This window comes from Rhodamnia argentea, chromosome 2 (genome assembly GCF_020921035.1).
Source record: "Rhodamnia argentea isolate NSW1041297 chromosome 2, ASM2092103v1, whole genome shotgun sequence".
NCBI lineage: Eukaryota > Viridiplantae > Streptophyta > Magnoliopsida > Myrtales > Myrtaceae > Rhodamnia > Rhodamnia argentea.
This window is the reverse complement of record NC_063151.1, coordinates 30,564,937-30,590,989: the sequence shown is the minus strand read 5'-3', so window position 1 is coordinate 30,590,989 and position 26,053 is coordinate 30,564,937. Positions and strand designations below refer to the sequence as shown.

The following is a 26,053-nucleotide window of genomic DNA, read 5'->3' as shown; positions in this document are numbered from 1 at the left end:
GTGCTCTGGATGAGTTGACCAAAAAATACCGCAACTGGAATTAAAATTTCAAATTTCTTTTTGTTTTTTACTCTTTAAATAGGTTATTTTGTACCCAAAAAAAAAATGTAATAAATCTTGTTTAATACATCAGATTAGATAGAATTTCTTTACCCCAAAAAATATCAATTTTTTTTTGTTACTATTGACGTGAGATAAACTTAGTCGATAAGAGCAGAGCCTGGCCATTTGTGAACAGTATTATCGAATGACTTTCAAAGCCGTCACGGAAATCGAGGAATGACTTTCGGGGAAAGATATTTCTTGGTTGAATCTAATTCGAGGGAAACAAAATTATTGAGAGATTCATATCTCAAAACGCTCGAACGGGAGCCAATGACAAATACTAACCGTTCATCTCTCTATTTTAGTTATTGGCACGGGAATACAGTTTAGTCGATAATCTTCCGCACTCATCCAAGAGAGCTCTTCATGAAATGTCGAGATTACACATGAGATCCAATGTGCATGTGAGTTCATAACACAACTATACGAATTGAAGGGGGGCCCACAAAAAAAAAAAAAAAAAAAGACCAATCGCCTCACTTGCATGCAACTTCACCGAAAGCTCCTCAAACTTTGGTAATGCATGTTTTGGAGCCGCAGCACCTTCAAAATAAAGATGAGATGGCCTCCTAGAAACTTCTATAAGCTGTTGAGATTTTTCATTATTCTCCTATAAAGCTTATTTCGCCGCTTTTATAAGCTATGGGCGAATGACAAACGATGACGCGACCGATCGAGAGGCGGCTCACTTTAGGCTCTCGGATCAAAAGCCTCATTTGTCGTTCATGCCCGCTCACAAGACAAATGATAGTGAAACCTTGTCGCCTGTCATCTATACGACTTTTCTCTATGCAGCAGGGATGAGCAATCGGGCGGTTCAACCGGGGAATCGAATTGCCGACCTTGCCTGACCGGTTCCAGGTTCGGGTTCGCCTGGTTCTTGAGTAGAACTGTTTCAAAACCTACACTAAATCTTTTATATTTAAAACATATTCTTCCTGTTGAAGTATTTTCTTTGATCTTGTATTTATTTTCATGTCGAATTTGTACGTTCACATACACGATTCAAATATACTTATTTTTAGAGCCATCAATATGAGTCCATGGCCCATTTTCTGACCCCATATTTTGTACAAATGAGTTGTATGCATGTCGTAAATTTTTAAACGGCCAAGTGAAAATGGGTCCAAAAAGTGAAAGTTGCATCGGATGAGTCAAAAATAGATCACACAGTAGAACTGATTTTTGACCCATCTAAAAAATTAAGTGGGTTAGACTTGGCTTGGGTCAATGGGCCTCGAGAATATTATTTTATATTTTATATTTTTTTGAGTAAAACAAAAAAAGAAAGAAAAATATAATTAAAAAATGTAAAAATTGTTCAAGAGGTGGAATGCCACCCCCCGCCGCCGAACGTATGAGGGAAAAAAAGAGAAAATTAAAAAAACTGTAATTTTTTTATTAAATTTGCATTGCATAAAAGTGTTTTAGTAATATCATTTTTTAAATCAAATTATAAAAAATAAGTATTCTAGGATTTGGTTAAATATATAACTGTTTAAGTAATACGGGTTGGATATGGGTAGGACCATATTCGTCCCGATACAAATCTGACCCGACCCACATGTTTGGCATCTCTCCTTAATTTACAAAAAAAGGAGCAAAAAATAGACCGGTTTCTGGGTCCACCCTGGATTTGACCACTTTGGTTATAGGCCAATTTCAGGGTGGACCGATTTGGCTTGCAATTCTAAAAACTGAGAACCAACTCTGACATCATAGATTTTAAATTCTTGATCTGAATTCACTCATCCCTTCTCTACCACATGGAAGATTTGGGCGAGCACCAAAAGCAAACTTTAGGAAAAAGCTCAACAAAACGGATCACGCGCTAAAGATCCATTAACCCTTTTACGATTCGCGAAGCAGACTGGGCATCGCTAGTTTTTTTTTTGGGGGCGGGCGGGTGTTCGAAAGGCATCGATGGTTAACCTCGGGAAATCTTAACCTCAACCGTCCGGTCCAACACAAAAGCCCCTAAGCCCAGATAAATCGGGCCTCGGGCCCAGATTTATTGGGCCTTATCCCTGTCAGTGGCACTGGCGCGTGGAGATATTCTCAATCTGAAGCCCCGTTAGGTTTGAGCCCAAGAGCTGAAATTTCCCTCCAATATCAAAATGTGCTCGTGCGCCAGATTAATCTCACAATCATTGAATCATCTCAACATGGTCCCACGTGGACCTTCCGACAATTGACCAGACCAGATGAACGTTTCTCCCGAGAAAATATTAGTGGACCTGGAGCTCCAACGCATCTCTAAAGAAGACCGCTCAAAAATTGCCACGTGGCAAGTTGGGTCCCACTTGTCAGATTATTTTCCCGCTTCTCTCTCACCGTCAGTCTCTCTCCTTCCCTCCGTTAACTCCAGCAGAATCTCTCCCTTCCTCTTTACTTCTCTTTTCTTTTCTCCTTCTTAGTTCAGAGGAAAGAGCAAACGAAGAAGGGACATACACCCACATCTTCGTCGCCTGCATTTCTCCTCAGCCACATCATCAAACTTCGGTGACACCTTCAACTTCCCGGATTGCTTCCCCCTCGCCCTCGCCCCCGCCCTCGTCCTCACCCTCACGCTCACCCTCACCTTCAGCCCCTCGCCCAGGCGGATAGGGTCGAGCTCTCGCCAAATCCGGCGAGGTCGGCCCTCGTCCAGGCCGCGAGGGTCGAGGCCTCGCCAGATACGGCGTGGGCGGTCCTCGCAGGATCCGGCGATAGCGACCCTTTCTGGTGGCCAGTCGTCGGCCTTGGCGAGGGGCCGACGAGGGTTGCCTCACCCTCGCCGGCTGCCGGAGAGACCCTAAAACCCAGAAGAATGGAAGCCGCACACATCTAAAACCCAGAAGAAGCGAAGCCGCAAGCACCTAAAACCCAGAAACCTCTAGTCCTAAAACTGCAGACATCAAAATGTGTAGAACAGGAGAGAGTTCTACACGCACGATACCTAAAAACCCAAAAACAAGAAGAATTGAAGCCGCGGACAGCGTTGCACGAAACAATGGCGTTGAAGGATCGTATTGCGCTGCGTTTTCTTGACCGAGCCATGGAAGCCTTCACTTGCGATTCCCACCTCTCTCTCTCCCTCTCCAGTGCTTCGTTGTCTTCTCCGCGCCTCGCCTGGAGGAGGGCTACCCTCGCCGGCCACAGGCCAGGCCGGCCCTCACCAGATCTGGGTGAGGGTCGCCTGGCCGAGGCCGACGAGGGCCTGGCCGAGGGTCGCCGCCCTCTCCGGCATCCGGCGAGGGCGAGGCAACCCTTGCCCAGTGCCCTCACCGGCCAAAAAAAAAGAAACAGAAATGGAATAAAGCAACGGAGAAGGAAAGTTAACAGAGGGGACAAAATAAGTTCAATGGTGGGCCCCACTTCACCACGTGGTGATTTTTAAGTGGTCTTCGTTAGAAATGCGTTGGCGCTCCAGAGCACCTAATATTTTATCGTTTCTCCCTAGTGCGCAGTACTGTCCGCCTTTGTCCTTTCGTCTTGTTTCTCATATTTTCAAGGGACGAGGAATTCGACCAAAAAAAAAAAGGGGGACAAAGAAACAAAAAATTCATGAACTTTGATCATGCAACAGAATCTCTAAACTTTTAATTTTTCAATATGATCTCAGATATTTTAATTTATTCCATATGAACCTTCAACTTTACATTAATATTCAATGTGGTCTTTAAAGTTTTAATTTATGCAATAACATTCTTAATTTGATCAGTGAACTATAACCCTATTAATTCAAGTTTAGAGATATATATTAAATCTTTTTATATAATTGAAATGCTAAATTGAAAGCATACCAAAAGTATAGGGAACATATTGAATAACTTAAAAGATCATAGACGACATTACACATTGAGTTAGATTTTAGGAATCACATTACTCATTGGACAAAAGTCTATGAACTATTTATGTTATTTTCCTTATTTTTTAACGGTCATGTGATCGAGCTCAGCCGTACTGCAAATCACCTCTTCGCAACAATCTATCCACGCAGGTTAATAACTCTCCAAACCAGAAACTCGCTGACGATCCTCTTGCCACGCGACTCGTGGTCATGGTGCCCTAGCAAAAATGGCTTGATTGGAACATAAAGCGGACTACCTCGCACTGAGTCACGAGCGTCGACATTGGTCATAAAAGTTAAGGTTTGCTTCGAGTAGTATGCCTCTAGATTAACCAAAACAGAACCCGATGCGATCCTCTTCCCGTGATCAAACAAAACGACATAAATTCACATGCTCATGCTTCCTCTTTTCGACCGAAACGGGTCTGTTCTTTAATCTTCACTTGACTTGATTAATTTAATTAGTCTCCCGCCGATCCGCCCTAAACACCAATTAATTGCTCACTTTAATCGTCTATTCACTCGCATCAACCGAGACGCCTTACTTACCGTGGACGTGAGAGCAGGGGATTGATGCTCGTTGCGCCGGCGGGGGGGGAATCTCCGGTTCCGCCAAATAGGACAAAACCCCGCGGAGGGTCCACCGCTGTTGTCCGTCCAAGCAACGGCTACTTTCCCTCCCCGGTTGCCGGTCACCCCTTAGGCCCCCACGCACCCACCCGCCCGCCCACCCAACGGTCGCATTTTCCCCTTCGCTCTTTCAATCGTTTTCTTCTCCGTTAACCGCTTTATATTCATCTCTCACTCTATCTCTCTCTCTCTACACCCTTTCGTTCTCTCTCACACACAGAGAAAGAAACCACTAGAAAAGGCAAAGACTCTCTCTCTCTCTCTCTCTCTAAAGTTTTCGTGGACCCGCACTCGTCTTGCATTTCGGCTTTGATTTCTCGAGGGTGCCCAAAATGCGTGGATTCGTCGCAGAATTTGCGATTCTGGCGCTTCTCGTGTTGAATCTCTCGTGCCCCGCGCAATCTGCCGACAATGCGCCTTCTCCGTCACCTTCGTCGGCCAAAACGTCGCCGCCGCCGACGAGTAAGGCCACTCCTCCGACGAGTTCGGCCACTCCTCCGACGAGTTCTGTCGCGCCTCCTGCCAAGTCTCCAGCAGCATCACCAACATCCTCACCGCCCGCATCTGCTCCGAAAATTTCTCCGGCGACGTCGACTGCTCCTTCGGTTCCACCCTCCAAGTCTCCGGCCGCCGCTCCTCCGTCCGGCGCGTCTGCTCCGGTTCAATCTCCGGCCACTGCTCCTCCGACCCCTCAGACCCCGGCTACGGCACCTGTGAGCACTCCTTCCACGACCCCGGCGAGCGCTCCCACCGCGACCCCGGCAAGCGCTCCTACCGCAGCAGCGCCAGCCGTTTCCCCAGCGTCCGCACCGGTCAGTTCTCCGCCAGCCGCGGAAGTACCAGCAAGTGCCGCGACTCCCGAGGCGGCCGGCATTCCTTCGAGCTCAGCGACGCCTGCGGAGTCGCCAGCGATGTTCCCGAGCACCGGAAGCCCGCCGAGCCCAATGCCGGAGAGCATATCGCCGGACACCGCTGCGAGCCCGGTGAACGACGAGTCCGGCTCAAGTTCGATCCGAGCCGTGGTGATTTGGAGTGGATTGGCTGTGTGGGCCGCCCTGGCTATCTAGAGATTTTAGTTTAAGCTTAAAATTAGTAACTTTTCGCACATTATTGTTCATACGTACGTTGTCGGAATTAGTGATTGTGATTGTAGTGGAGCCGCGTGTTGTATTTAACTATTTATAATTTTGTTAAATAATCATCCTCGTTTGACGGAGGAGCTTTGTCTCTCTATGCGTTTCTTGATTTGCTTGCTGCCGTGAAAGGGGAAAGAACAAGGCAATCCACGGATGTTGTGCTAAGTACAAATTCTGAACTGTTTAAAGGCTTCGTTTGTTTCACCCAAAAAATATTTTCTCCAATTTTTAATATTTAAATGACGAAAAATGAGTGATCAATGAAAAATATTTTCCAATCAACAGAGAAAATCTTTTACAACTAAAGAAAATAATTTTCTTTTTCGAGAAATAGAAAACATTCTTTCTCTCGATCTCAGACTTGTCTTTAGCACGTGAGTTTCTGGAATTGGAAAAACAAAACTTCTCTCTCCTCATCCCTATTCTCTCTTTTCAATCCACGTTCTCTCTCCACATCCCTGCTCTCTCTCTCTCCTCCATCCCTGGTCTCTCTCCTCGTTCATGCTCTCTCTCTTCCCCCTTTCAAACGAAGCAGATAGAGCGACGAACGATGGTCCTCGAAGAGCGATCTGGACCTCCTTCCCCAAAGACGACGCCGCCGCCGCCGCCAAGACCTTCTCCTGCAAGCTCCCGCGCCTCAACAATGGCGGCAGCGTCGGCAATAGCCCCAGAATCTCCTCCAAATTCGGGTCCTTCTCCAATCCCTCCACCCCCGCTCCCCGTCTCAGCCGCAGCTGCAGCTGGCGCTGAGCCCCAGCCTCCGCTGTCGGACCTCTACGGCCATGCCCGCCTCGTCTGTGCCCAGCAGCCCGAGGCTCCAGTGCAAGACGGCTCCGAAGAGGAGCGGCGGCGGCGAGCATCAGAGCAACAGCCCGACTGTTCAATCTCTCTCGAAAAAAGTAAACAATAATTAAAAAAATAAAAAATTATGAGCTATAGAAATTGATTTTCCTCACTAAACAATGGAAAATATTTCCGAATTTATTTTTATGTTTCAGCCACATATAAAAAAATACTGCTATTTTCTTAGAAAACGACTTTATGAAAAACTTTTTTCATAAACACCTCATTTTTCGTGAAATAAACGGAGCCTAAATGAGACTCACAAGGATTTAACATTTTCAATTAGACGGATGCTTGGGGACGCACCACGCACGCCCTATCACTAGTAGAGGATTGTTTGAGGGGAAGAAAGTGAGTAGTTGTATTTAGGGGTGCGGATGGTTTGAGCAAATCCGATCCTAGTAGGATCGCTAATACCAGCTGTTAAATCTAACCATTAAATCTAAATTGACAACTTTCAATCTCAACCATCCAACCTAATAAATATAGACATGACTATCGTACAATCATCATATGAGTATTTATAATCCTAAAATAATGAGAAAAAACTAAATTATGAGAAAAGCGCTTAAAACAAGCGAAAAATAATTATGCTTTTGTGTCATTCTCCTCGAGTTAGAAAGAACCAAGTTCAAAGTGGGATTATACTTGTACTTCATTGAATACAAGTGCGAACAAAATAATGGGTTTTGCATAATAGGTCAAAACAGAACGCAATCAGAGAGTACATATCGACAAACACAATCGGAGATTGCATTGCAAAGGCGAGACACGAGTGCCAAGCGAGAGGAGAGAAGTAAGTATCGAGCGGAAGATGAGGAAATTAGGTTAACTAGTTCTTCAAAAAAAATTAATTTTTTTTTCTAATTATATTTTTTTTTCTCCGCAATCCGATTCAGCCTATCCATCATGGAGTAGGGGACCGGACTGCCCCCATCAAGGACAAGACCAACTTGCCCCGTCCTGTCTAGTTGGGGTGTCAATGGGCCGGGTCTCGGCCCGACTCGAAACATAACAGTACCAAGCTCGACTCGAATTACGGTCTAATTCTTTTTTTCTTCTTTTTTTGAAATCAAAATCAATTAACAAACCTATCAAATGAAATAATACAAAAATAAAAAATAAAAATAAACTAAATTAAAAACAAAATTTTGGTGTTAAAAAAAGTCAAGCCCAGGCCGGCTTGACCTAGCCAGAAAAGACCCGAAAATTAAGTGAATTTTCGGGCCGGGCAGAGACGGGCCGGCCTGTCTGGCGCAGCCTTTTTTGACACCCTTGCTGTCTAGTTTGCTCACCCCTAATTGTATTAGGAAAGATATAACTTGTCAATTATAGTATAACTGAGTACTAAAATTTGTAAAAAATATGATTAAGTCTTATAACTTATCAAATTGGTGCGATCAAATTCTTATGTTAACTTTTTCTAACTTAGCTAACGGAAAATGTTGATTGTGCCTTTTTTTTTTTAAATTATTTTGACTCCCCTAATTGGCGTTAAGGTTAGCCAAAACACTAAAACGATGTCATTTTGATTAAAACTTGGTTTTTTAAACCTAAATTTTAATTAAATCATATTAAACATAAAAATGCTAAAATTTTCAAAAAAGAAAAAAATATAGGCAAGAGGTAGGGGTAAGCGGAACCTAACTGTCGAAACCAGTTCCCAAATTTTTTGAACTTGAAATTACTATGCATACATTGGAACCCGAAATCTACCCCGTCACAAGTTTCACGGTAGGTTTCAAGATCTACCCAAATTACAAATGTATTTTTAATTGAATAATTGTATCGAATTATTACCTATAATGATCAACATTTGTCGTTACAACTTATTGACCATAACTTGCGTTTAGACACATGAGAATATGGAATATTAATAAAATGAAAGCCTCGATCATGGATATTGTTGGAAAAGAAAGTTCAAACTAATTATTTCATATTACACACTTATCATCGGATGCCATGAAATATCGCATGATCGCGCAAAGATAAAAAATAATAAGAATACAAAAATCTTGTTCTAGGTTCCAGATTTCATGTTTCGGGCTCCATATCCTAGAACCTAGCCATCAAAATCGATTCCCTAATTTTTTGAATTTGGAACTTATTCTACATACACTAAAACTTGGAACCCACTTTATTTTCATTGGTCCAGTTCTCAGTTCTTCCCGAAAATCATGCTTACATGTAGTGAGAGTGCTAGGGAAACCGTCTTGCATGTGGCCATTGCCCCCTCTTTGATGGGGCGTCGACAATGGCATATGGGGTCACCAACAACTTAGCGAGGGGTCGGCAATGTGGCCCTTAGCAAAACTAGGAGAGGGCCAACGACCCTTACCTAGATTTGGGATAGGGTCACAGCTCTCTCCTGGTTGTGGCGAGGGCCTTTCTTGTGATGAACGAGCAAGACTTCTTTTGTTTCGCATAAAATAAATGACTTGGAAAACTTTTTTAAAAAAATTACTACTATTATAGCTTAGAATAACTAGTTAATAGAAAATATTTTTAATTTCTCCAATAATTCACGTCCAAATGTTTTCACGGATGATGAAAATATTTTTCGTACGTTCGTTTTTATAAGAGCAATAAGCAAATATTTTAATGAAATATACTTCAATTCATTTATTTTTCGTGAGATAAACAGAGCCTTAATTTATGCTTGTAAAACACCTCACCACCCCACAAACACGACCAGCTGAGTTGCATTTGCATACCTCATAAGGTAACTTCAATGAGTAAATTAAATTTGATCAATTTATATTAAAATGATTTCAAGCCTCAATACACATGACAACATGCAATATTTTCCATACGAAAGACCTGCTATTCAAGTTCGTACAACCCCTAATATAAGTGACATGATAAATAGTTTAGATTAAACAAATTCTTTGATTCCAATACATCCTCTCCATAATTTGGGTAGTCACCCGATTACCCTCAGCCCATCCGAAGGGTCCAATCTACCAGGGATATGCGCGGGAACCAGATTGGTTCCCAATTATGATGCGAAATCGAATTGCCTAGATCGAATTGGACTGGTACTTTTTTTTAGGATGTCGTAACACCCTCTCCTTAATTTGGGTACTCACTTGATCAAGCTCGGCTATTCAAAGGGTCCAATCCACAGGGGTGTGCATGGGAACTCGATTCCAAGTGCATAATGGAACCGCTCAAACTGAAATGGATCGATATGTGTCTTTTTTTTTATTTGATATCATCCTCTCCTTAATTGGGGTAGTCACCCGATTAAGCTTGGCCCATTCGAAGGGTCCAATTCGCGAGGGTGTACACGGAAACTGGTATGGTTTTTGATTTCAGGTGCGGAATTAACTCACTCAGATTGAAATGGATCGTATTTTTTTTTCTTTTGTTTTGAAGGTATAAAAAAAAAAAAACCAAAATCCTAAATCCGACCTACTCAATCGGCTCAATCCGAGAACAGATCACCCCACAATCCACAATCGATTCAAGGGCGCACTCGTGCGTCTCTCTCGGTCTCTCTTTCTGGTCTGAGAAGCCAGAAAAATCTTCGCATATCTTTTTGGCGCTGCTCGATATTTTTTGGGTGCTCTCCAAATTTCCTCAAAATTTCGAAATTCAGCCATGACCATCTCCAGTCTCCTCTCTCCATTAACGCTCTCCAGACCCCTTCTGCTTCCCTCCCCATTCCTCGTCTCTCTCCCTCTCGGGCACCCACCATTCGTCACCTCCGCCTCCGCCGCCAAGCCGCTCAAACCCGCAAGGCCACGGCGGCCCGTCACCGCCCAGTCCAAGAACGGCAACTCCGCCGACGCACCCGACCGGCTGATCTCGGCCATCTGCTACTTCTACCCTTTCTTCGACGGCGTCCAGTACGGCAAGTACGTCATCAACCAGTTCGCCCCGATTCAGGCCATCGTCCAGCCTCTCGTCCCGGCCATTCGAGTGTTCAAGGGCTTCCCTTTGAATGGGTTCTTGGTGTTCTTGACGCTCTACTTCGTGGTGGTCAGGAACCCCAACTTCAGCCGCTACGTCAGGTTCAACACCATGCAGGCGATTGTGCTCGACGTGTTGCTGATTTTCCCTGATCTGCTCGAGAGGAGCTTCAACCCGCGGGACGGGTTGGGGTTGGACTTGGTGATGAGTTTGGATAGCACTGTGTTCTTGTTCCTCCTCGTGTCCTTGATTTATGGGTCGTCCTCTTGCTTGCTGGGCCAGATTCCAAGATTGCCTATTATCGCCGAAGCTGCTGAGAGGCAAGTTCTCTGAAGATTTACTCGATCAATCATCAACCTCCATTTTACGCCCAATTGTAATTGGCGACACATTTCTTGATGATGTTATGTATTAGTTTACTGAGATATCTGTTCCAGATAGGAAGAAGCTCATACAGCTCAATTTAATGATTGCTTGCGTGATATGACGTACTCAGCGCCATTCGAGCCCGGGGTAGCTCATTTTTTGACTTGTTCTCATAGTTCTTATCTGAAGCAGTTGCAAAGTTAAATACAGAATTTTTGGAATGTTCTCTCAAGTGTCTAATATATTCAGTTGAAGGTTCAAGCATTTGTTTTCTTCATGGCGTCTGTGGCTTTTTGCGCTAGCGAAGTCGGAAGAGTGATCTGTTAACTTCTTTAAAGTTTTGAATCGTAGAGAGATTCATCTTCGACTGGGAAAAATAATAGAGAAAATTTTGATCGCTTCCGGTCTGCATGGACTCTTGTTTTTCAGGTTCTTCGCTTGTAAGCTAGAAAATAACTATGGCGTATTGAAATCTTGCCCTGTGGTTGCACTCAAATCAAGGCTGGATGTCTATGCTTATTCAGTGTACATGAATGCTTGAATTTAACAAAGAGGCAGCTTGGTCTGCGGACATTCCACTGAACAGTGTCGTGGATCAAATATAAATATCTCGACATGTTGACATACTCAAACTCGCTTTGTCAGGTTGCCTTCTCGAGTATGTTATTGTTTCATCTACTGAACTATGCATCGTCAGTTGTTGGATTGCAACTGCCCGGGTTATGGCAGCTGTGCTTGCAATAAATTCCTCGCCATCTATTCATGTATTTGCTTGTGTGATTAAACCAACAAGTCCCCCATGCCATCTTGCTTGATGATACACTTTTAAGTCTGGTTCTGCACGGAGGCAGCTGGGCAACCCAGGACTTAGTTATTTAACTTGGCGTTCTCTTAATAGTTGGAGTTCTTTGTGATCTCAGATGAGTGGTTTAGTGTTTTGTAAACTGAAATGTCTGTACTGGGCTCCATTGGTTGTTGGATGTTCTGTGACATGCTATCGTAGCCTCTTACTTACTAAGACAAATTAGAACTGTGAAGTGGTCTCTGACTGGATGTATAGTTTGAGTTCAGAACAATGATGAACTGAAACAGTATCTTATCACCTTTTTGTATGGTCGATTAGTTAGTCTCGCATTTAGCTTTTGACTGGAGAGAAATGCTTTTCATACTCCTGTAAAAATGCTCAAAGGCATATACTGATGGCGTTGCTGCCAGTCAGAATGGTTGAAACTGAGATGGTAAAGGGGCTTGAACCGCTCAGACTAGAGCAAAATTTGAAGATGCATTGCGAGGGTGAGATTATGAAGAATCCCGGACATGGAGGTGAGAGTTCAGGATTAGCATGATGCCAGTGTTGGCAACGAGAATTCCTATTTGGGGTAATCTGGGATGGACTAATCTTTTCAAGAATTATAAGTTGTGTCCTCTGCCTTTAGCCATCGAGCCCTTTGGCTGCACTAGTTCGAAAGCGGAAGTGAGCGGCTTGGCGGATGGAGTCCGTAGTATGTGATTTTGCCTGTCTGGCTTTAACAATAGAGTCGATGTAAAAGGAATGTCGTGCTCATAGTGAGTACTTCTCTTGTCTACGCTTGCACTGAAATACATTTTACTGTCTGATGTTCCTTCCACCCTCTCTCAGGCAACCATCGCCGTGAACCCCTGTAGGTTGTAGCCTGACCAACGAGTCATGACTATCGTCGCCACTGAATGATGGCACTACGTTCAGTCTTTGTTGGTCGCCGCTGTTACTAGTGTCCTTTTCCGTCGGCCATCCCTCCCAAAACTCTTCATTGTAAAAGTTCATGCAGGCGAGTCAAACATAAGAAAGGGTGTCAAATGAACTGTATTCTCTTGAGAAGTTTCTCCAGATGTAGTTGAAACGAGCAAAATCAGGTAAGGGTGAGCAGTGCAGCTACCCCTTTGAGCGTTATAATATGGACTTTACATTTATTACAGAATGTTTGACTTGAGTCACGACTACTCAGTCCATTCATAGGCGTACGAGCCCGTCGCTACAATTTCACTTGGAAAAGTAAGTGGGAACTCATTAGTTCCACCGGCGTCCGAACGTTAGATCCCAGCTTATTTGGTTTTATTCTTAACTTAGAGAGCTCTTCTATAGTGAAAGCTATTCTTCTTAGCGAAGAGGGATTCTCTCGCTTGCTTTGTGTGGGCTAGTACTAGGAGTAAAGCCAGGCTAATTAGGCCACCAACTAGCAAAGCTCTTAAGAGTGATTGAATGAAATGGAAACAGAGAGAAGAAGAAGAAGAAGAAGAAGAAGAAGAGGAGCCGGTGAAGAAAAGAGGAGGAGAACCATCGAGAATACCTCGAGCTGATACCCGGTGCAAATTAGTAAATTCGCCACAAGTCGTGTTTAGAGGTAGACAGAGACAAAAGTAGAGCTTTCAAGGTTGTCATTTTCCCAATTTTTCGGTGGAATTTACCTGAATTCTAATTTTGATTTTGTCTTCGGACAGCTCATTGCTGTCCAGTTCATTAAACTACGAATATACCTTGGATGTCGAGCACAAGACGTTGACGTTTCGTGTTCTCTTCTTGAAATTGATCAGTGTAAAGCGTTCCAGTTTGAATATGTTATGCACAGGATGGTGAATGTCATCTTCTGTTTCAACTTCTAGAATTGGTGTAGTCGCTTGGGATGCTAGGGAATTTCCAGTTCGGGGAACTGTACATAATCCTGTTAGTCATGTGTAAACTGTTACGAGTCAGGTTTACAAATGAATTTAATCAGTTTGTGGAGCTGGTGTTACATGGTCTTCGAATCGCTGGATTTATATGGATCGTTAGAGAAAAATAGTGAGAGATAACTTGCCATAGATAACTAAAGAATTCGCCTCACTTGCCAAGCAAAGTATGAGGTTTCCAAAAGTTGGAGTCTCACATGTGATGACAGTGAACAACAAAGTACTGCGATGTGAGATTAACGGTGAAAGAAAGAGAGATGATATTAGGTGGGTCTATCTTGCCACATAGGTGATATGATACTTCACTCATTGATCGTCACGTGTCCTATTGGGGCTCACGTTTTAGATTTTGTCTCTTCATCTCTCACCTCCTCCTATTCGCTTCTTCTTCTTCTTCTTCTTCTTCTGTAGGCAGGCAACGTCTCCTTCCACATCGACTGCAGTTCCACCACCAACTCCATCGACGCATTCAACACAACTTGGTTGTCCGATCACCTCTTCACCGACGGCTCCTCCTCTGTTGTCACTCCACTCATTTATCTTTTGTCCTCACTCTCGCCATCACCAGATTTGACGAGAACTTGACCCTCGCCAAATTCGGCAAGAGCGGCCCTTGCTTAGGTCGCGAGTGTTAAGCCCTCGCCAGGTCCCGTGAGGGCGGTCCCCACCATAATCGGTGAGGGCGACCCTCACCCAGGCTACGAAGACGTGCCCTCGCCATATCCGCGAGGGCAACCCTCGTTTGTGACCAATGAGGGCCAAGGTGCCCTCATTGGCCGCCGCCTATGGTTAGCGATGGCCACGGCCGAGTACTAGCCACATGCCAAAAGAAAAGAAAGGAAAAAAGAGAAAAAAAATGGAAGAAATGGCGAAGACGACAAAGGGAGTGACCAGTAAGGCCCCATGAACATGTGGCGGGCACTGAATGGAGTGTCCTATCGTTTACGTGGCAAGACCAGCCTACCTAATATTTTCTCAAAGGAAGAAGAGGAATTGATGCCCTAGATGTCTTGGAAAAAAAAAAAAAAAGAAGCACACGAAGGACCCAACAATAAAGGGAAAGAATAGAGGATTTACATGCATTTACAAAATAACGCAATGCTATGGAAACAAACTATACTATAACCGACTTGAGCCGGTTCCTTTATCGCCGACACCGTCGCCATCGCAATACGTGTATAATTGACTCTTTCTATGCTGGAATGTACCTCACAAGGTCTTTTCTTTTTCTTTTTTCTATATCGTTTCCTTTTGGCTTCACCGATGCGTGGCATCTACCATCAAATTCGACCTATCTAAAGACTATGTGGCCTATCCGAATTCAAAGTGTACAACGATGTTGGTTTTCGAAGTGTTCTATAGCGGACAAAAAGCTTAAACCGGTCTGAATTGACCCGTCAATGACCTGGCCAAATGGGGCTAGTGGTGGCCCCTGTCCCACAGGTCCAAGAATTGATTACATCTTTTCAAGTAACAAAAAATCTCAAAAGAGAAACTTCCTAATGCATCTATGTGTAAAGTATTTCGACCCTTTTCTCGTCCCCGAGCCTCAATTGCTCGATCCGCCCTTGGGTCGCGAGAGTAAATATGCATTTTCTCCTACTTAACTCGGGTAAACGAAGGTAAATCTGGGTCGTGGCCGAAATCGGAACATGTCTAGTTTCACCAGAAGCTTCCATGTGCCGGGATTAGGAGATTCGTCGCCTGATTTGACCGGCTCGATAGGTCCCGAATGGCAGATCAATTCTAGCTAGCTAGACGTGCGAAAAGAGGTCCAATTCATTCTAAGATGCGAGATGTGGGGGGAAGTCCCTTACTCGGAGCCTGAAAAATCAGAGAAAATCTCAGTCCCGTGTTCGTCCCAAAAGCTTCCTGCTTCCACTTCCGGCCGAGACAAAACACTGGCTCCTTCGATTCCGTCGGTGACCGGGGCGTGGGGGTTGATCTTGATCTCCCAACCTCGTGATCCCTCGATCATCGACCGTCCACGTGTCGCCACGCCGCGAGACGAGAAGCATCGCTTCTTCATTAACATTTATTGGTAGCCGTAGACCCACGCCTCATTTATGTAAAAGGGACCGCTAAACTCGCGTGCAGAGGAGAAAAAGAAGCGAGAAATAGTGAAATGACAAGTATCTCCTCCAAATAATTAAAAAAAAAACATAAAAAGAGGGGGAAAAAACAAAAAAAACACAACAGCAACATTAATGACATCAACGTGGGCCGTCTGTGTCTAATGTCTATGGTGGAATGTTGGTGGCATCTCGTTGGTCGTTCGTCTCGAATTTATTACACGATACCGCCAATTTGAGGCTCGAATTTTAATAAAGATGATTATGTATTGCATAATGCGATTTAGGTTGCCTTTGTTCTTTTGAAAATTATTTCCACAAAAATATATTATAAACTTTTCAAACCATAAAAATATCAATAAATTTTCTTAAAAATGAATTCCGGATAAAATCATTTTTTCCGCGAAACAATCACATTCTTACCCTTTTTTTTTATGATTTATGTCATGATTCATTCGCTTTTTTTTTTCTGGCCATTTATTTAAAAAAAATTGTAGAAAAGATTACGTGCCAATACCTTTTTTTAATAGATCTTTACTATCATAATTACCCAATCATGTCTTGATAATTGGATTACTTCAACAGTCAAAGGACAAGGAAGAAAGTCGTAGGGATGTAATAGAGCATGATTAAATCACAATCTAGAAAGGTCGTTACATTTTTTATCTCCCTTCTAGAAAGGTTCTCACGTGCAAACCACCTTCTTTAGTAAAAAACGACAAAATAGAAAAGGGGGAGCACGTGATTATTCCAATCCAAGGTGGAGTTATGGTCTTAGATTCAAATCAATTCTTGTAATGTCACGATAAAATAACTCTCCTCGAAGTCTTTTGCTTTAATATGCTTTGATCCTTTAAATTGAGATGGCGGATCCAGCTATATATATTGACGTATTTTCCTTGCATAACGTGCATGTGATGAGAGAATCATAATTTTCATTTCAGATTAAGTAATCCGATAATCTGAAACATTTAATTATTAAAAGCATAATGCGCCAAAATTGATTCAAAATATTTCCGATCAGGTACTTTTTTTTTTTGCTTTTTTGCAGAGTGCAAAATAAAATCCCGCTACTATGATACTAGCGTCTCCATCCCTCAAATCCCTTCACTAGCAGTGTCACATGCCTATTGGCATTGATCTGATACTTATAAAGAGATTTTTTTTTTAAAATAATAAAATAAAAGACAACTTTGGTTTTTTTTTTTTTTTGTGTGTGGTCGGAAAATAAAAGACAACGTTAAGGGATGGCTTCATTGGTAAATACCCCCAAAACCAGCCCCATTTCCATGTCCTCCCATCTCTCTCTCTCTCTTAGATCTGCTCCTGCTGGTACTCAACTCTGCTCAGCTCAAGCTCAGCTCAGCTCAGCACGCTGCACACCACTCCACTCCACTCTCTCTCCACTTTCCCTCCCCACACTCCCCTCCCTCACGCGCCGCAGCCACCGCAATGCAGCTCCGCCGCCGCCACCTCGTCCTCCCCCTCGCCCTCTTCTTCCTTGCCGCGGCCCTTACCGTCGCCCGCGCGCACAACATCACGCGCCTCCTGGCGAAGCACCCGGAGTTCTCGACCTTCAACCACTACCTGACGGAGACCCACCTGGCGGCCGAGATCAACAGCCGCACCACCGTCACCGTCATGGCCATCGACAACGCCGCCATGAGCCGCCTCCTCGCCTCCCACCCCGCCATCGCCACCCTCAAGAACATCCTCTCCCTCCACGTCCTCCTCGACTACTTCGGCCCCAAGAAGCTCCACCAGATCACCAACGGCACCGCCCTCGCCGCCACCCTCTTCCAGGCCACCGGCTCCGCCCCCGGCTCCACCGGCTTCGTCAACATCACCGATCTCAAGGGCGGCAAGGTCGGGTTCGCCCCCAAGGACAACAACGGCCATCTGGACACCTACTTCGTCAAGGGCCTCGAGGAGATCCCGTACAACATCTCGGTGATCCAGATCAGCAACGCCCTGCCGTCCGACGCGGCGGCGGCGCCAACACCGGGGCCGAGCGAGATGAACCTGACGAGGCTGATGTTGGCGCACGGATGCAAGGTGTTCGCCGACACGCTGGAGGCGAACGCGGACGCCATGAAGACTTACGAGGTGGGTGCAGCGGGTGTGTGGCTGGGGTTGCTTATCGAGCTTAATCAGTTCGTGCTTGGGTTAGTAAAGTAATTAGTAGTGTAAATACTAAGTTGCTCAAGCGATTAACTCTGAGCTATACTAATTAAGGAACGAGGACTCCAAAGATGTTGACTTTTTCTGTTGGGGTTTATGATTTGGACATCAGAGCTGGTCAACCGCTGTCTGAACTCAATGAATGTCGGACAAAAAATCTTTGGTGGTCTCATCTTAACGCTGAGATCTCTTTATGATTAATACCATCTGCTGAGCTGTACTTAATTACTACCGAAATCGTGCCCTGGCAAGTTGTAAATACAGCCTTAAATGGCCAAGCAGGTAGAGAACCCAAGCTGCTTGAATGTCTTAGCCTTATTGTTAGTTCTTTCTCCTCTTTCAGGTTTTTCTTTCCTAGAAGTATTTGTGCCTCGTGTTGGGGTTCTAATAGCTTAGGGATTGTCCTCGTTTTTCGATTGCAGGACAACCTGGAAGGAGGCTTAACCACATTTTGCCCTCTCGATGATCCCTTCAAGCAATTTCTACCCAAGTACAAGAACTTGTCGGCACCCGGAAAGGTCTCCTTCCTCGAGTTCTTCGCCGTGCCGATGTACCTGTCCATGGCCATGTTGAAGTCCAACAATGGACTGATGAACACCTTGGCGACCGACGGGGAGAGCAAGTACGACTTCACGGTGCAGAACGAGGGCGAAGTGGTGACCCTAAAGACCAGAGTCAACACCGTTAAGATCACCGGGACTCTGCTAGACGAGCAGCCGCTAGCAATCTATTCGATCGACAAGGTTCTGATGCCGAAGGAGTTGTTTAAGGCAGCGGCCCCGACTCCGGCCCCGGCTCCTGCACCCGAGAAGGCGGCTGATTCGCCGAAGTCTTCGAAGGGGAAGTCTTCGAAGGGGAAGCCAGCACTGGCTTCTGCAGACTCGCCGGCTGACTCTCCGGCTGACTCTCCTGAGGGTGACGTGGCTGATCAGACCGCAGATAGTAATGGCAGCGTAAGGTTTGGAAGCGCAAGATTTGGTTTTCTGGTATTGAGCTTGTGGTTTGGTGTGCATTTTCTGCTATGAGTTCATTGTGCCTTCAGGTGTTTTCATTTTTGGGGTGAAATAAGTCAGGTGAGGCGGTTCATAGGATGTAGTATTTATTCCCATTGAACTAGTCATAGTTCTTGATTGGTTTTGTTGTCTCTCGTGTGTATTTGCAAGGGATTTCTGTGGTCGTGATTTGCTTTTTGGTCTGCGGCAAGTTCAACTAGAGTTTGTCTCAGGAGGTGTGACATACAATGGGTCTCTGTATATTTCATTATGAGATTGTTTGATAGTGAATTTGAGTTATTTGCATCCTAATTACAGCAGCGTAAACGCAATCTCAGTGATCTTACGGTTCAAATGGTAACACTAAAAATTCTATCATGATGAGTCATATTTATCGATAAGTCAAGTCGAAAGATCATTTAGTCCGAACAACAAGATCATTTTATTGGGCATCTCTGCAAGGTTTCTTGAAACTCAAGAAAATTATTCAAAGCTGTCTTTCTTTGTGTTTTGAGTGTGGGAGGGATTAAGATAGTTCTCATCTCACAAACAATTGACTCGAGTTAAGTTGATACACAAGCCTTAAACAAGTGAAACAGGTATTCAGTACAAAACTACTTTTGCTCGATGAGTAAAAGGAACACACTAAGTACATGGAATACGTATCATGCATCTAATGACACGAGAGCAATTTCGCCACAGAACCTAAAGGAGCTATAACTTAGATACCCTCTCGCAAAGAAGAAATTCAAACTTAGTCACCATTAATTGTTGACAAAGCAAAGCATGACGACTATCAACCAGAGCAAGGAAGGAAAAAAGGCAAGAGCAGCAGAGTGGTTGTCAACAGGCACATATCCATAAGGATTAGGAGGGCTATAACCATAAGGAATCGGAGGGGCATACTGACAACAGGCGGCGACCTGACCTGGCGGGCAATTCCCTTGAACCAGCATTGGCGGTGGCGGCGGTCCCAACACCGGATAGCCCGTGATCGGTGGCGGAGGCGGTGGCGGCACTCCATAGAGAGGGTACCCTTGGGGCGGTGCCGGGGGAGGTAAAGTGTGACATGGGTACTGGCAGATTGTGCAGTTGGTGCAGGTTGCAGAAGTAGCGGATGAAGAAGAAAGCAAGCCAGTTTTGGAAACAACCCTCGACTCTACCATACAATCATGACAGAGGATCAGCAAGAGATGAGCAAGTGAGATCAACAGTTTTTGCAGAGACATTTCAGCCTTTTTGAGTACTCCTGTGAGCTGTGAAGGAGTATAAAGAACGGTGGTGGGCTTAGCGTTTTTCTAGAGATAGAGCCGGAGAGAGAGTGCAGGAGGATCAAAAGGGTCATAAGGTGGTTTCAAGAAAATTCTACACCAGCGCGCAGGTTTTGTGACGAGCTGTTTCAGACAGTGTGAATGCGATGGTCAGTGTGGTTCTCATCCCTTCTGCTTTGTAATATTGCGCATTTCGTGCCGCATGGCACAACATCTGTCATGGCCTAGTACAGGGTAGTAAAGCAGCCTTAACTTTATCTGCATGAGAGAGAGACCCGGACTGGACAAACAGTGGCTTCTTTTTGGTGATTAAACTCCAAGGGACACTTCGACCCAAAATAAACAAAAAACAAAAACTCCAAGGGACACAGCTAGTGCAACTTAGTTCAGCATTGTATATATCTGCGTCAGCAACTTTTACCTATGGTCCAGCCAAAATCAACAAAGGAAAAAGAAAAGAGAACTACGCAGCTCTAGCATTGATTCAACCTACTGCAAAATATGATATCCACGTCTGGATTTACCATTTCAAACTTCAAATAAGGCAACAATTGAGCTAATTTACTCCCATCCAAGGGATCAATGGGGAGAGTTGAAAACTCATTGGAAGATACTTTGAAGCAAACTATAAACTTCTCATGATAAATGCCTTTTCTTTTATCCAACTTAATCAGCGAACCGATGCAGTTGAGTCATTCCGGAAAAGAACAATGCAAATCGTGCAGAACTGATGTCCGTGAGTGGTTCACCAACAGATGAAGGGAAACAAGATGAACACATGTGAATTCTTCAATAGGCCAGTGTTGAATTGACTTAGAGGACCTGTTATGACAATAATCTATCTATCCTCTGGTAAATTGGTTGGCTGAAGCTCACTGGTTTAGATGTTAGCTCTTCAAGCAAGGAATTGAATGTTCATAACTGATAGATATGATAAGGCGTATCCAGCATGCGTATCCAGCATACTCTCCCAACTGCATCTGCCAAGTATATTTTGCTTGTGCAACCAAGAATTTCATTCCTCTGGGTGAAATGCATTGACTGGAACAAAAGAAATCTCTTCAAATATACATCCATCTCTAAAGAAGAGCAGTAAAAAAGTACAAGAGATACCCATATATTCGGGTGCATCCAATGTACGAGAAAAATTGGGAGGAATAAATCTACACTTGGATATTGCATCTAGTGTGCCTTCTGTTAGTTACTCAACCTATGGCTTCAGAGATTGAATCAGAGAATAAAGGTTCACTATCTTAACATAATGATAAATGGTTCTCGGGCTCACCATTAGTAAAAGCTTCCGAGAAAGAACAAAAGATGTAACTGCACAATTTAGATGCAATACCTTTATCTACTCTGCGTTTGACTTCAAGTATAGATGATGTTCTTTTATATATACAACCACTTCATCGTCGGTCAGGTATTTTATAGAAAGTCCTCTTGAAATGCATTCCCTACAATAAAAGCAGCAAGCAGAAGACTTCTCAAAATCAAATATTTTAATTGGCTACCGCAACTTCAACAAATGTATCACTCAGTACCTCACTCGTGTTGAACTTATCTGGTTTGGAACAAGTTCATCCACCACTTTGATATTCTCCTGCGGGTAAATTCAACAAGGGAGGAGAATTGGCTACTAACTTTCAGGGCCACATTGCACTTAAACTATCTGAACTGACTATTGCATTCACTCTGATGCTTCATGTTTTAACGCTTTGAACCTTTAGAAAAGTTAATTACAGATGCATCAAATTTTGCACGTTGCAGCACAGTGAAATGCTATCCAGATTTTTCAACAATTGGATCTAGAATTCTAGACTCTGGTCTAAAGAAAGGCTGATTTTGGGGAAAAACTTTCTGTGGCAGCTCGGCCTGAATTGTCCCCACAAAGAGAAAGAAAGTTTAAGCCAGAGGAGTTACCCTGTAATCACTCAAAATGTCATCATCTGAAATTATCTTCTCAATTTCCTGTCCCTCCCGACGGATGCAAACCACGCCGTAATCCTTGCATATAATTCTTACCTGCAGCAATGACCAAAGAGTGTGATCCATCAATCACCGCTGCAACCCATTAACTCTCAGTTCACTTTCAATTAGTGTCTGTCAATTCACACATACCAAGAAAAGGAAACCAAATCTCATGTGAAAATTCGAAAAGAAGATAGCATTTCAGTAAGGCATGTAATAGTTGGATTTAGAGGAAGGAACGGTCAGATTCATTTCCTTCCTCATTTTAAAACATCAGACATAATGCCAGTTGAAAAATAACTGTCGAAAGACCACCACGTATAGGAAAATTTAGCATCATACGCTAAAAGATAAAATTGACAAATTGCATAACCCATTAATGGGGACTGTATTAGGAAAAATATCCACCTGGTCACGAATCCAAGCTCCAGGAGCACCAAAAGATTGGAGTAGATCAGAACCACAAACGAGCATGACTTTAAGGGAATCTGCATGAAAAAGCGACAGCGGAGGCTATGAAATTGCGTCCCAGAAAGCATCTGATCCCTTGCGTAAATTCAAACATTCCAGGAACTGTTAGAGTTCTCTAGCAGCATCATGTTAGGTTGCAGAACCCATCTTCTCCAGTGAACTTGCTCAGACTGAGTCCATGGGAATCGTTGAAGCAAGGACAGGACACAGCATTCCCCACCTCCTCCTCAACATAGGTTTTTGGTGATGACCAAAACGGACTATATGAAGAAACAGAACAACCACAACTCTAGCTAATAACTTCTCACTAGCATTGAGACTCAACTGCAGATGGTTTTGCAGGCCAAAATCAAAGATGCAATTTAAATCAAATCTACCATATTTACCGGAGGATAGCTGCCGTTCCTGACACAAGATACTCTTCACTCTATGTAAAACAGTCAGAGTGCGTTGGAAGGTGCTTTGATTTGCCTCCCACGAATCAACCATTATGAAGTCAGAACTCTTGCAGGCCAGACGACATAAACTTAACCGATGCTCAGCTGATATGAGACCCTATACAAGCACTTGATTCATTTGGTTATGATCCGTGCTAAAACCAAAGGCAAGAAACAAACTTGTTTGTTCTGTAGGTATACTGATGATAAAAACACAAGCTAAAAAGTTGAGAAATTTAATCAACTAGTCCGTGCAAATGCTAAGGTAGATTATATCTCATTTTACATGTTGAGCCTTGACTGATCACCTTATTGTTAACGATCAACCAGACTAGATCACTTATACATTTCATCCATCACAAATTTATTACTATCACGTCCAATAGTTCTTGACAAAAACTTTACAAGGCATTTGCCACTCATTTTCTTCAAAATTTGCACAAAATGACAGCAACATCTACACACGTGACATCAGAATTCCCTTCATTCATGGAGGCCAAATTTATGTTAAGAATCAACCTTGTGTTCACTGTTTCACTTGCCATGGAATTCTGACTTTTCTGTACATAATAACATATCACTGTGTCACCTCTGCAAATTTATCAATGTTACTTATAATTTGGTAACTTACTACCTGACAAGTTACCGAGATCCACATACCTTTTTCTTGTATGCATCGTTGACAGGTGACATATAACCTCCAATGACAGAATACCCTTCTGCATTGAGTGCATCCCTTGCCAGCTCTAAGTATTACACATAAGGCATTATGAAACAGAGTGTAAAATCCAAAAATTTTGTTGAAGATGAGAAAACATCAGCAAGATCTGCATTAATTCTATGGAAAATACATATTTAAACTAGTATGCATCTAATTAAACTGGATAACATGCAATCATGATATCATATGTATTATTCAAGAAATTCAAGGAGAGGTGCATTGCATGTACCCGCGCTCACCAACCCTAGAATCAGCTAAAAGATCTTCCAGAAGATTGAGTTCATATTTTCACAGCGCTTAAAGAGAGACTTGAAAATGCAATGTGGGACTACATTCATGATGGGTGAAGATCAATATATTTTTCTTCTGCACGATGTAATCATTTCAATGAAATACACCATTAAGATAGAATCTGGTGACAATGTTAAACATACATAGTCATAGAAGAAAAGAAATAATCAAAAACAGAATGCGCTCAAGGGCACGTAAAAGCTCCATTTCTTAGCTTACACAGAGAAACCACACACCTACAAACCATCAAATGAGTATATTTTTCCATCACCTAGTTCCTGGTAAAAGCCCCGATCATTCGTACATGCCAAACTTAACTTGTGAGCTGAGCTAGGGGGTTACCGAATAAGCGTAAATGCATATAAGTAGGAGGATTGAAACTTCCGGTCGCCACGAGGACCGCGTACCCTTTTCTCCTGTCGCGAGCAACGTAAAAACCAATCACTTTCTTCGGATTAGCAACAAAACAGCTCCCAAATATCAATGATCCCGAACTTAAAAACAAAGGAAGAGCAACGAATGAACAGATAACAGCAACTTTTTTGTGTCCATCCCGAACCAAACACGGCTCGCAAGAATCAGAACCGATTCAACTTCAGAAAGCCGAGAGGAGCGAGAGAACTGATTCAGACTTACGGTTCATCAGACGATCTCGGCGATAATTTCTCCATCGGGAGGGGAATTTCCATCTTATCCATACGTCGAAAGCTAACAGGAAACGGGACGAATCAGTTCCCAAGAAGGAATGAGCGAAGCTCCCGGAGCTCGTGTTCAGCGATGAAACGCGACGGCCTTTGCAAAGAGGAGACGCCCTCGTCGAATGAAATTGCGTGCAAGAGGGGTCGGTGTTCGACGGGTTTGAAGACTCTGATGGAAGTTGGAACGGGAAGGAAGAAGTAGCGACGAGAAAATACTCCGTGGTTAGATACCGCCACGTCATCTGCAGGCGTGGCGCACATATTTTAGTCCCAGCTACTCGTAGTTTGACACACGTTTACTGACGTGGCATTAAACAAAAAAATAAGAAATTGCCAAAAATATATTGATCCTCCGCCACGGAAGAGCCTCGTTCGAGTTGCAGCACCTACCAACGGAGTCGCTGGCACCGCTCCTCCGCGTCTAAGCCGAGTTGCCCACTCCGACGTCGCTTGACGCCGAGACGGCCATGGACTTGCGATGCGGTGCCTTCCGCCAAGGGAGACCAGATCTTGAGATCTGGGAGAACGACGCTAGCAAAGCGACGATGGCCGTGGGCAAGCGACGCTATACCCTAACACGATTCCAGATCTGGAGGTGATTGGAGAAGTACCGGAAAAAGATGGAGCCAGAGGAAGCTCGGGCCGACCGTCGGCGACGGAAGGGGTCCTCCACCGTCCATGGCTTAGATGGGTTTTCAGCCCCCTGTTTCGATGCACTTATCCTTAATTTTTTTTTTACAAAAGTTAAAAAATGTTTTTAATTCTAAACGAAAAAAATAGAAAAAGAGTATTTTTTACTTTTACTTTATCTCAAATGAAAATGCCCACAGCCCACTGTTGTCATGAACTTGTTATAGTGAATTTTTCGGCTAAAACTTGTTTTTTTGGGGCTAAATTTGGCTAACACTTATGAGGTTGATAGATATATGTATTATTAAAGCTAACTTTCAAAATTTGCGTTCACCCCCTAAACGACTATTTTAACATGTCAATAAATCAAATAGATGGGTAAAAGGATACTTCAAGTATTAATATTTATGTACGACGTTCACTTTGGTGTTAATATTTTTTTTATAGATCACTTAAGCGTCAATTTAAAAAAAAAAGATTATTTAAGTGTCAACTCCGGTGAGGTCGTCGGAATTTCTTGCCATTGATACTAAAGTGATCATTTTTTCTCCGATATGGTACTAAAGTGATCGTTTTTTAATCACTTAAACGTCAATTTTATTGAAAAATGATTATTTAAGTGCCAACTCCGGTGAAGTCATAGGAATTTCTCGCCGTTGGCACTAAAGTGATCGTTTTTTCTTCGATTTGACACTTAAGTGATCCCAAAAAATATTTTGACACCAAAGTGAGCACCATATACAAATATTGACACATGGGATGTTCTTATGCCCAAAGAGATGACATAT

The 26,053-nt window shown here is 43.5% G+C and overlaps 4 protein-coding genes across 8 annotated transcripts; 3 read left to right on the top strand and 1 right to left on the bottom strand.

Annotated features, from left to right (window-relative positions):
• The first annotated feature begins 4,899 nt into the window (after window positions 1–4,899).
• LOC115729019 (vegetative cell wall protein gp1-like) lies at window positions 4,900–5,634 on the top strand. Its single transcript, XM_030659475.2, has one exon. The coding sequence runs from the start codon at window positions 4,900–4,902 to the stop codon at window positions 5,632–5,634; it is 735 nt and encodes a 244-aa protein (XP_030515335.1).
• Window positions 5,635–10,068: 4,434 nt separating this feature from the next.
• On the top strand, window positions 10,069–11,048 carry LOC115729189 (protein TIC 20-v, chloroplastic). Its single transcript, XM_030659694.2, has one exon. It carries the CDS (start codon window positions 10,150–10,152, stop codon window positions 10,792–10,794), a length of 645 nt encoding a protein of 214 aa, XP_030515554.1. The 5' UTR covers window positions 10,069–10,149; the 3' UTR covers window positions 10,795–11,048.
• A 5,934-nt stretch (window positions 11,049–16,982) lies between these two features.
• Window positions 16,983–19,090, top strand: LOC115728315 (fasciclin-like arabinogalactan protein 1). The gene is made up of 2 exons (XM_030658693.1): window positions 16,983–17,711; window positions 18,209–19,090. The coding sequence occupies exons 1-2, from the start codon at window positions 17,058–17,060 to the stop codon at window positions 18,809–18,811; spliced, it is 1,257 nt and encodes a 418-aa protein (XP_030514553.1). The 5' UTR covers window positions 16,983–17,057; the 3' UTR covers window positions 18,812–19,090.
• Window positions 19,091–20,505: 1,415 nt separating this feature from the next.
• LOC115728938 (nicotinamide/nicotinic acid mononucleotide adenylyltransferase) lies at window positions 20,506–24,850 on the bottom strand. Of its 5 annotated transcripts, none has more exons than XM_048274647.1 (9): window positions 24,574–24,850; window positions 24,280–24,353; window positions 23,586–23,671; window positions 22,866–23,043; window positions 22,426–22,505; window positions 21,970–22,071; window positions 21,591–21,649; window positions 21,395–21,503; window positions 21,042–21,265 (listed from the first exon to the last, which is right to left on the bottom strand). In XM_048274647.1, the coding sequence occupies exons 1-8, from the start codon at window positions 24,633–24,635 to the stop codon at window positions 21,401–21,403; spliced, it is 744 nt and encodes a 247-aa protein (XP_048130604.1). In that variant the 5' UTR covers window positions 24,636–24,850; the 3' UTR covers window positions 21,042–21,265; window positions 21,395–21,400. The 5 variants fall into 5 exon arrangements, with proteins under 5 accessions (XP_048130606.1, XP_048130604.1, XP_048130605.1 ...); XM_048274648.1 differs by having other exon boundaries at window positions 21,042–21,090; XM_048274646.1 differs by having other exon boundaries at window positions 21,042–21,503.
• Between the last annotated feature and the right edge of the window lie 1,203 nt (window positions 24,851–26,053).

Excerpts from the sequence above, each read along its gene's own strand:
- LOC115729019 (XM_030659475.2), top strand. The coding sequence starts at position 4,900 with ATGCGTGGATTCGTCGCAGAATTTGCGATTCTGGCGCTTCTCGTGTTG.
- LOC115729189 (XM_030659694.2), top strand. The coding sequence starts at position 10,150 with ATGACCATCTCCAGTCTCCTCTCTCCATTAACGCTCTCCAGACCCCTT.
- LOC115728315 (XM_030658693.1), top strand. The coding sequence starts at position 17,058 with ATGCAGCTCCGCCGCCGCCACCTCGTCCTCCCCCTCGCCCTCTTCTTC. Across the intron at positions 17,712-18,208 it reads ACGCCATGAAGACTTACGAG|GACAACCTGGAAGGAGGCTT; the intron begins GTGGGTGCAGCG and ends TTTCGATTGCAG.
- LOC115728938 (XM_048274646.1), bottom strand. The coding sequence starts at position 24,635 with ATGGATAAGATGGAAATTCCCCTCCCGATGGAGAAATTATCGCCGAGA. Across the intron at positions 22,506-22,865 it reads GCTATCCTCCGGTAAATATG|ATTCCCTTAAAGTCATGCTC; the intron begins GTAGATTTGATT and ends TTTTTCATGCAG. Across the intron at positions 22,072-22,425 it reads GAGCTTGGATTCGTGACCAG|GTAAGAATTATATGCAAGGA; the intron begins GTGGATATTTTT and ends TCATTGCTGCAG.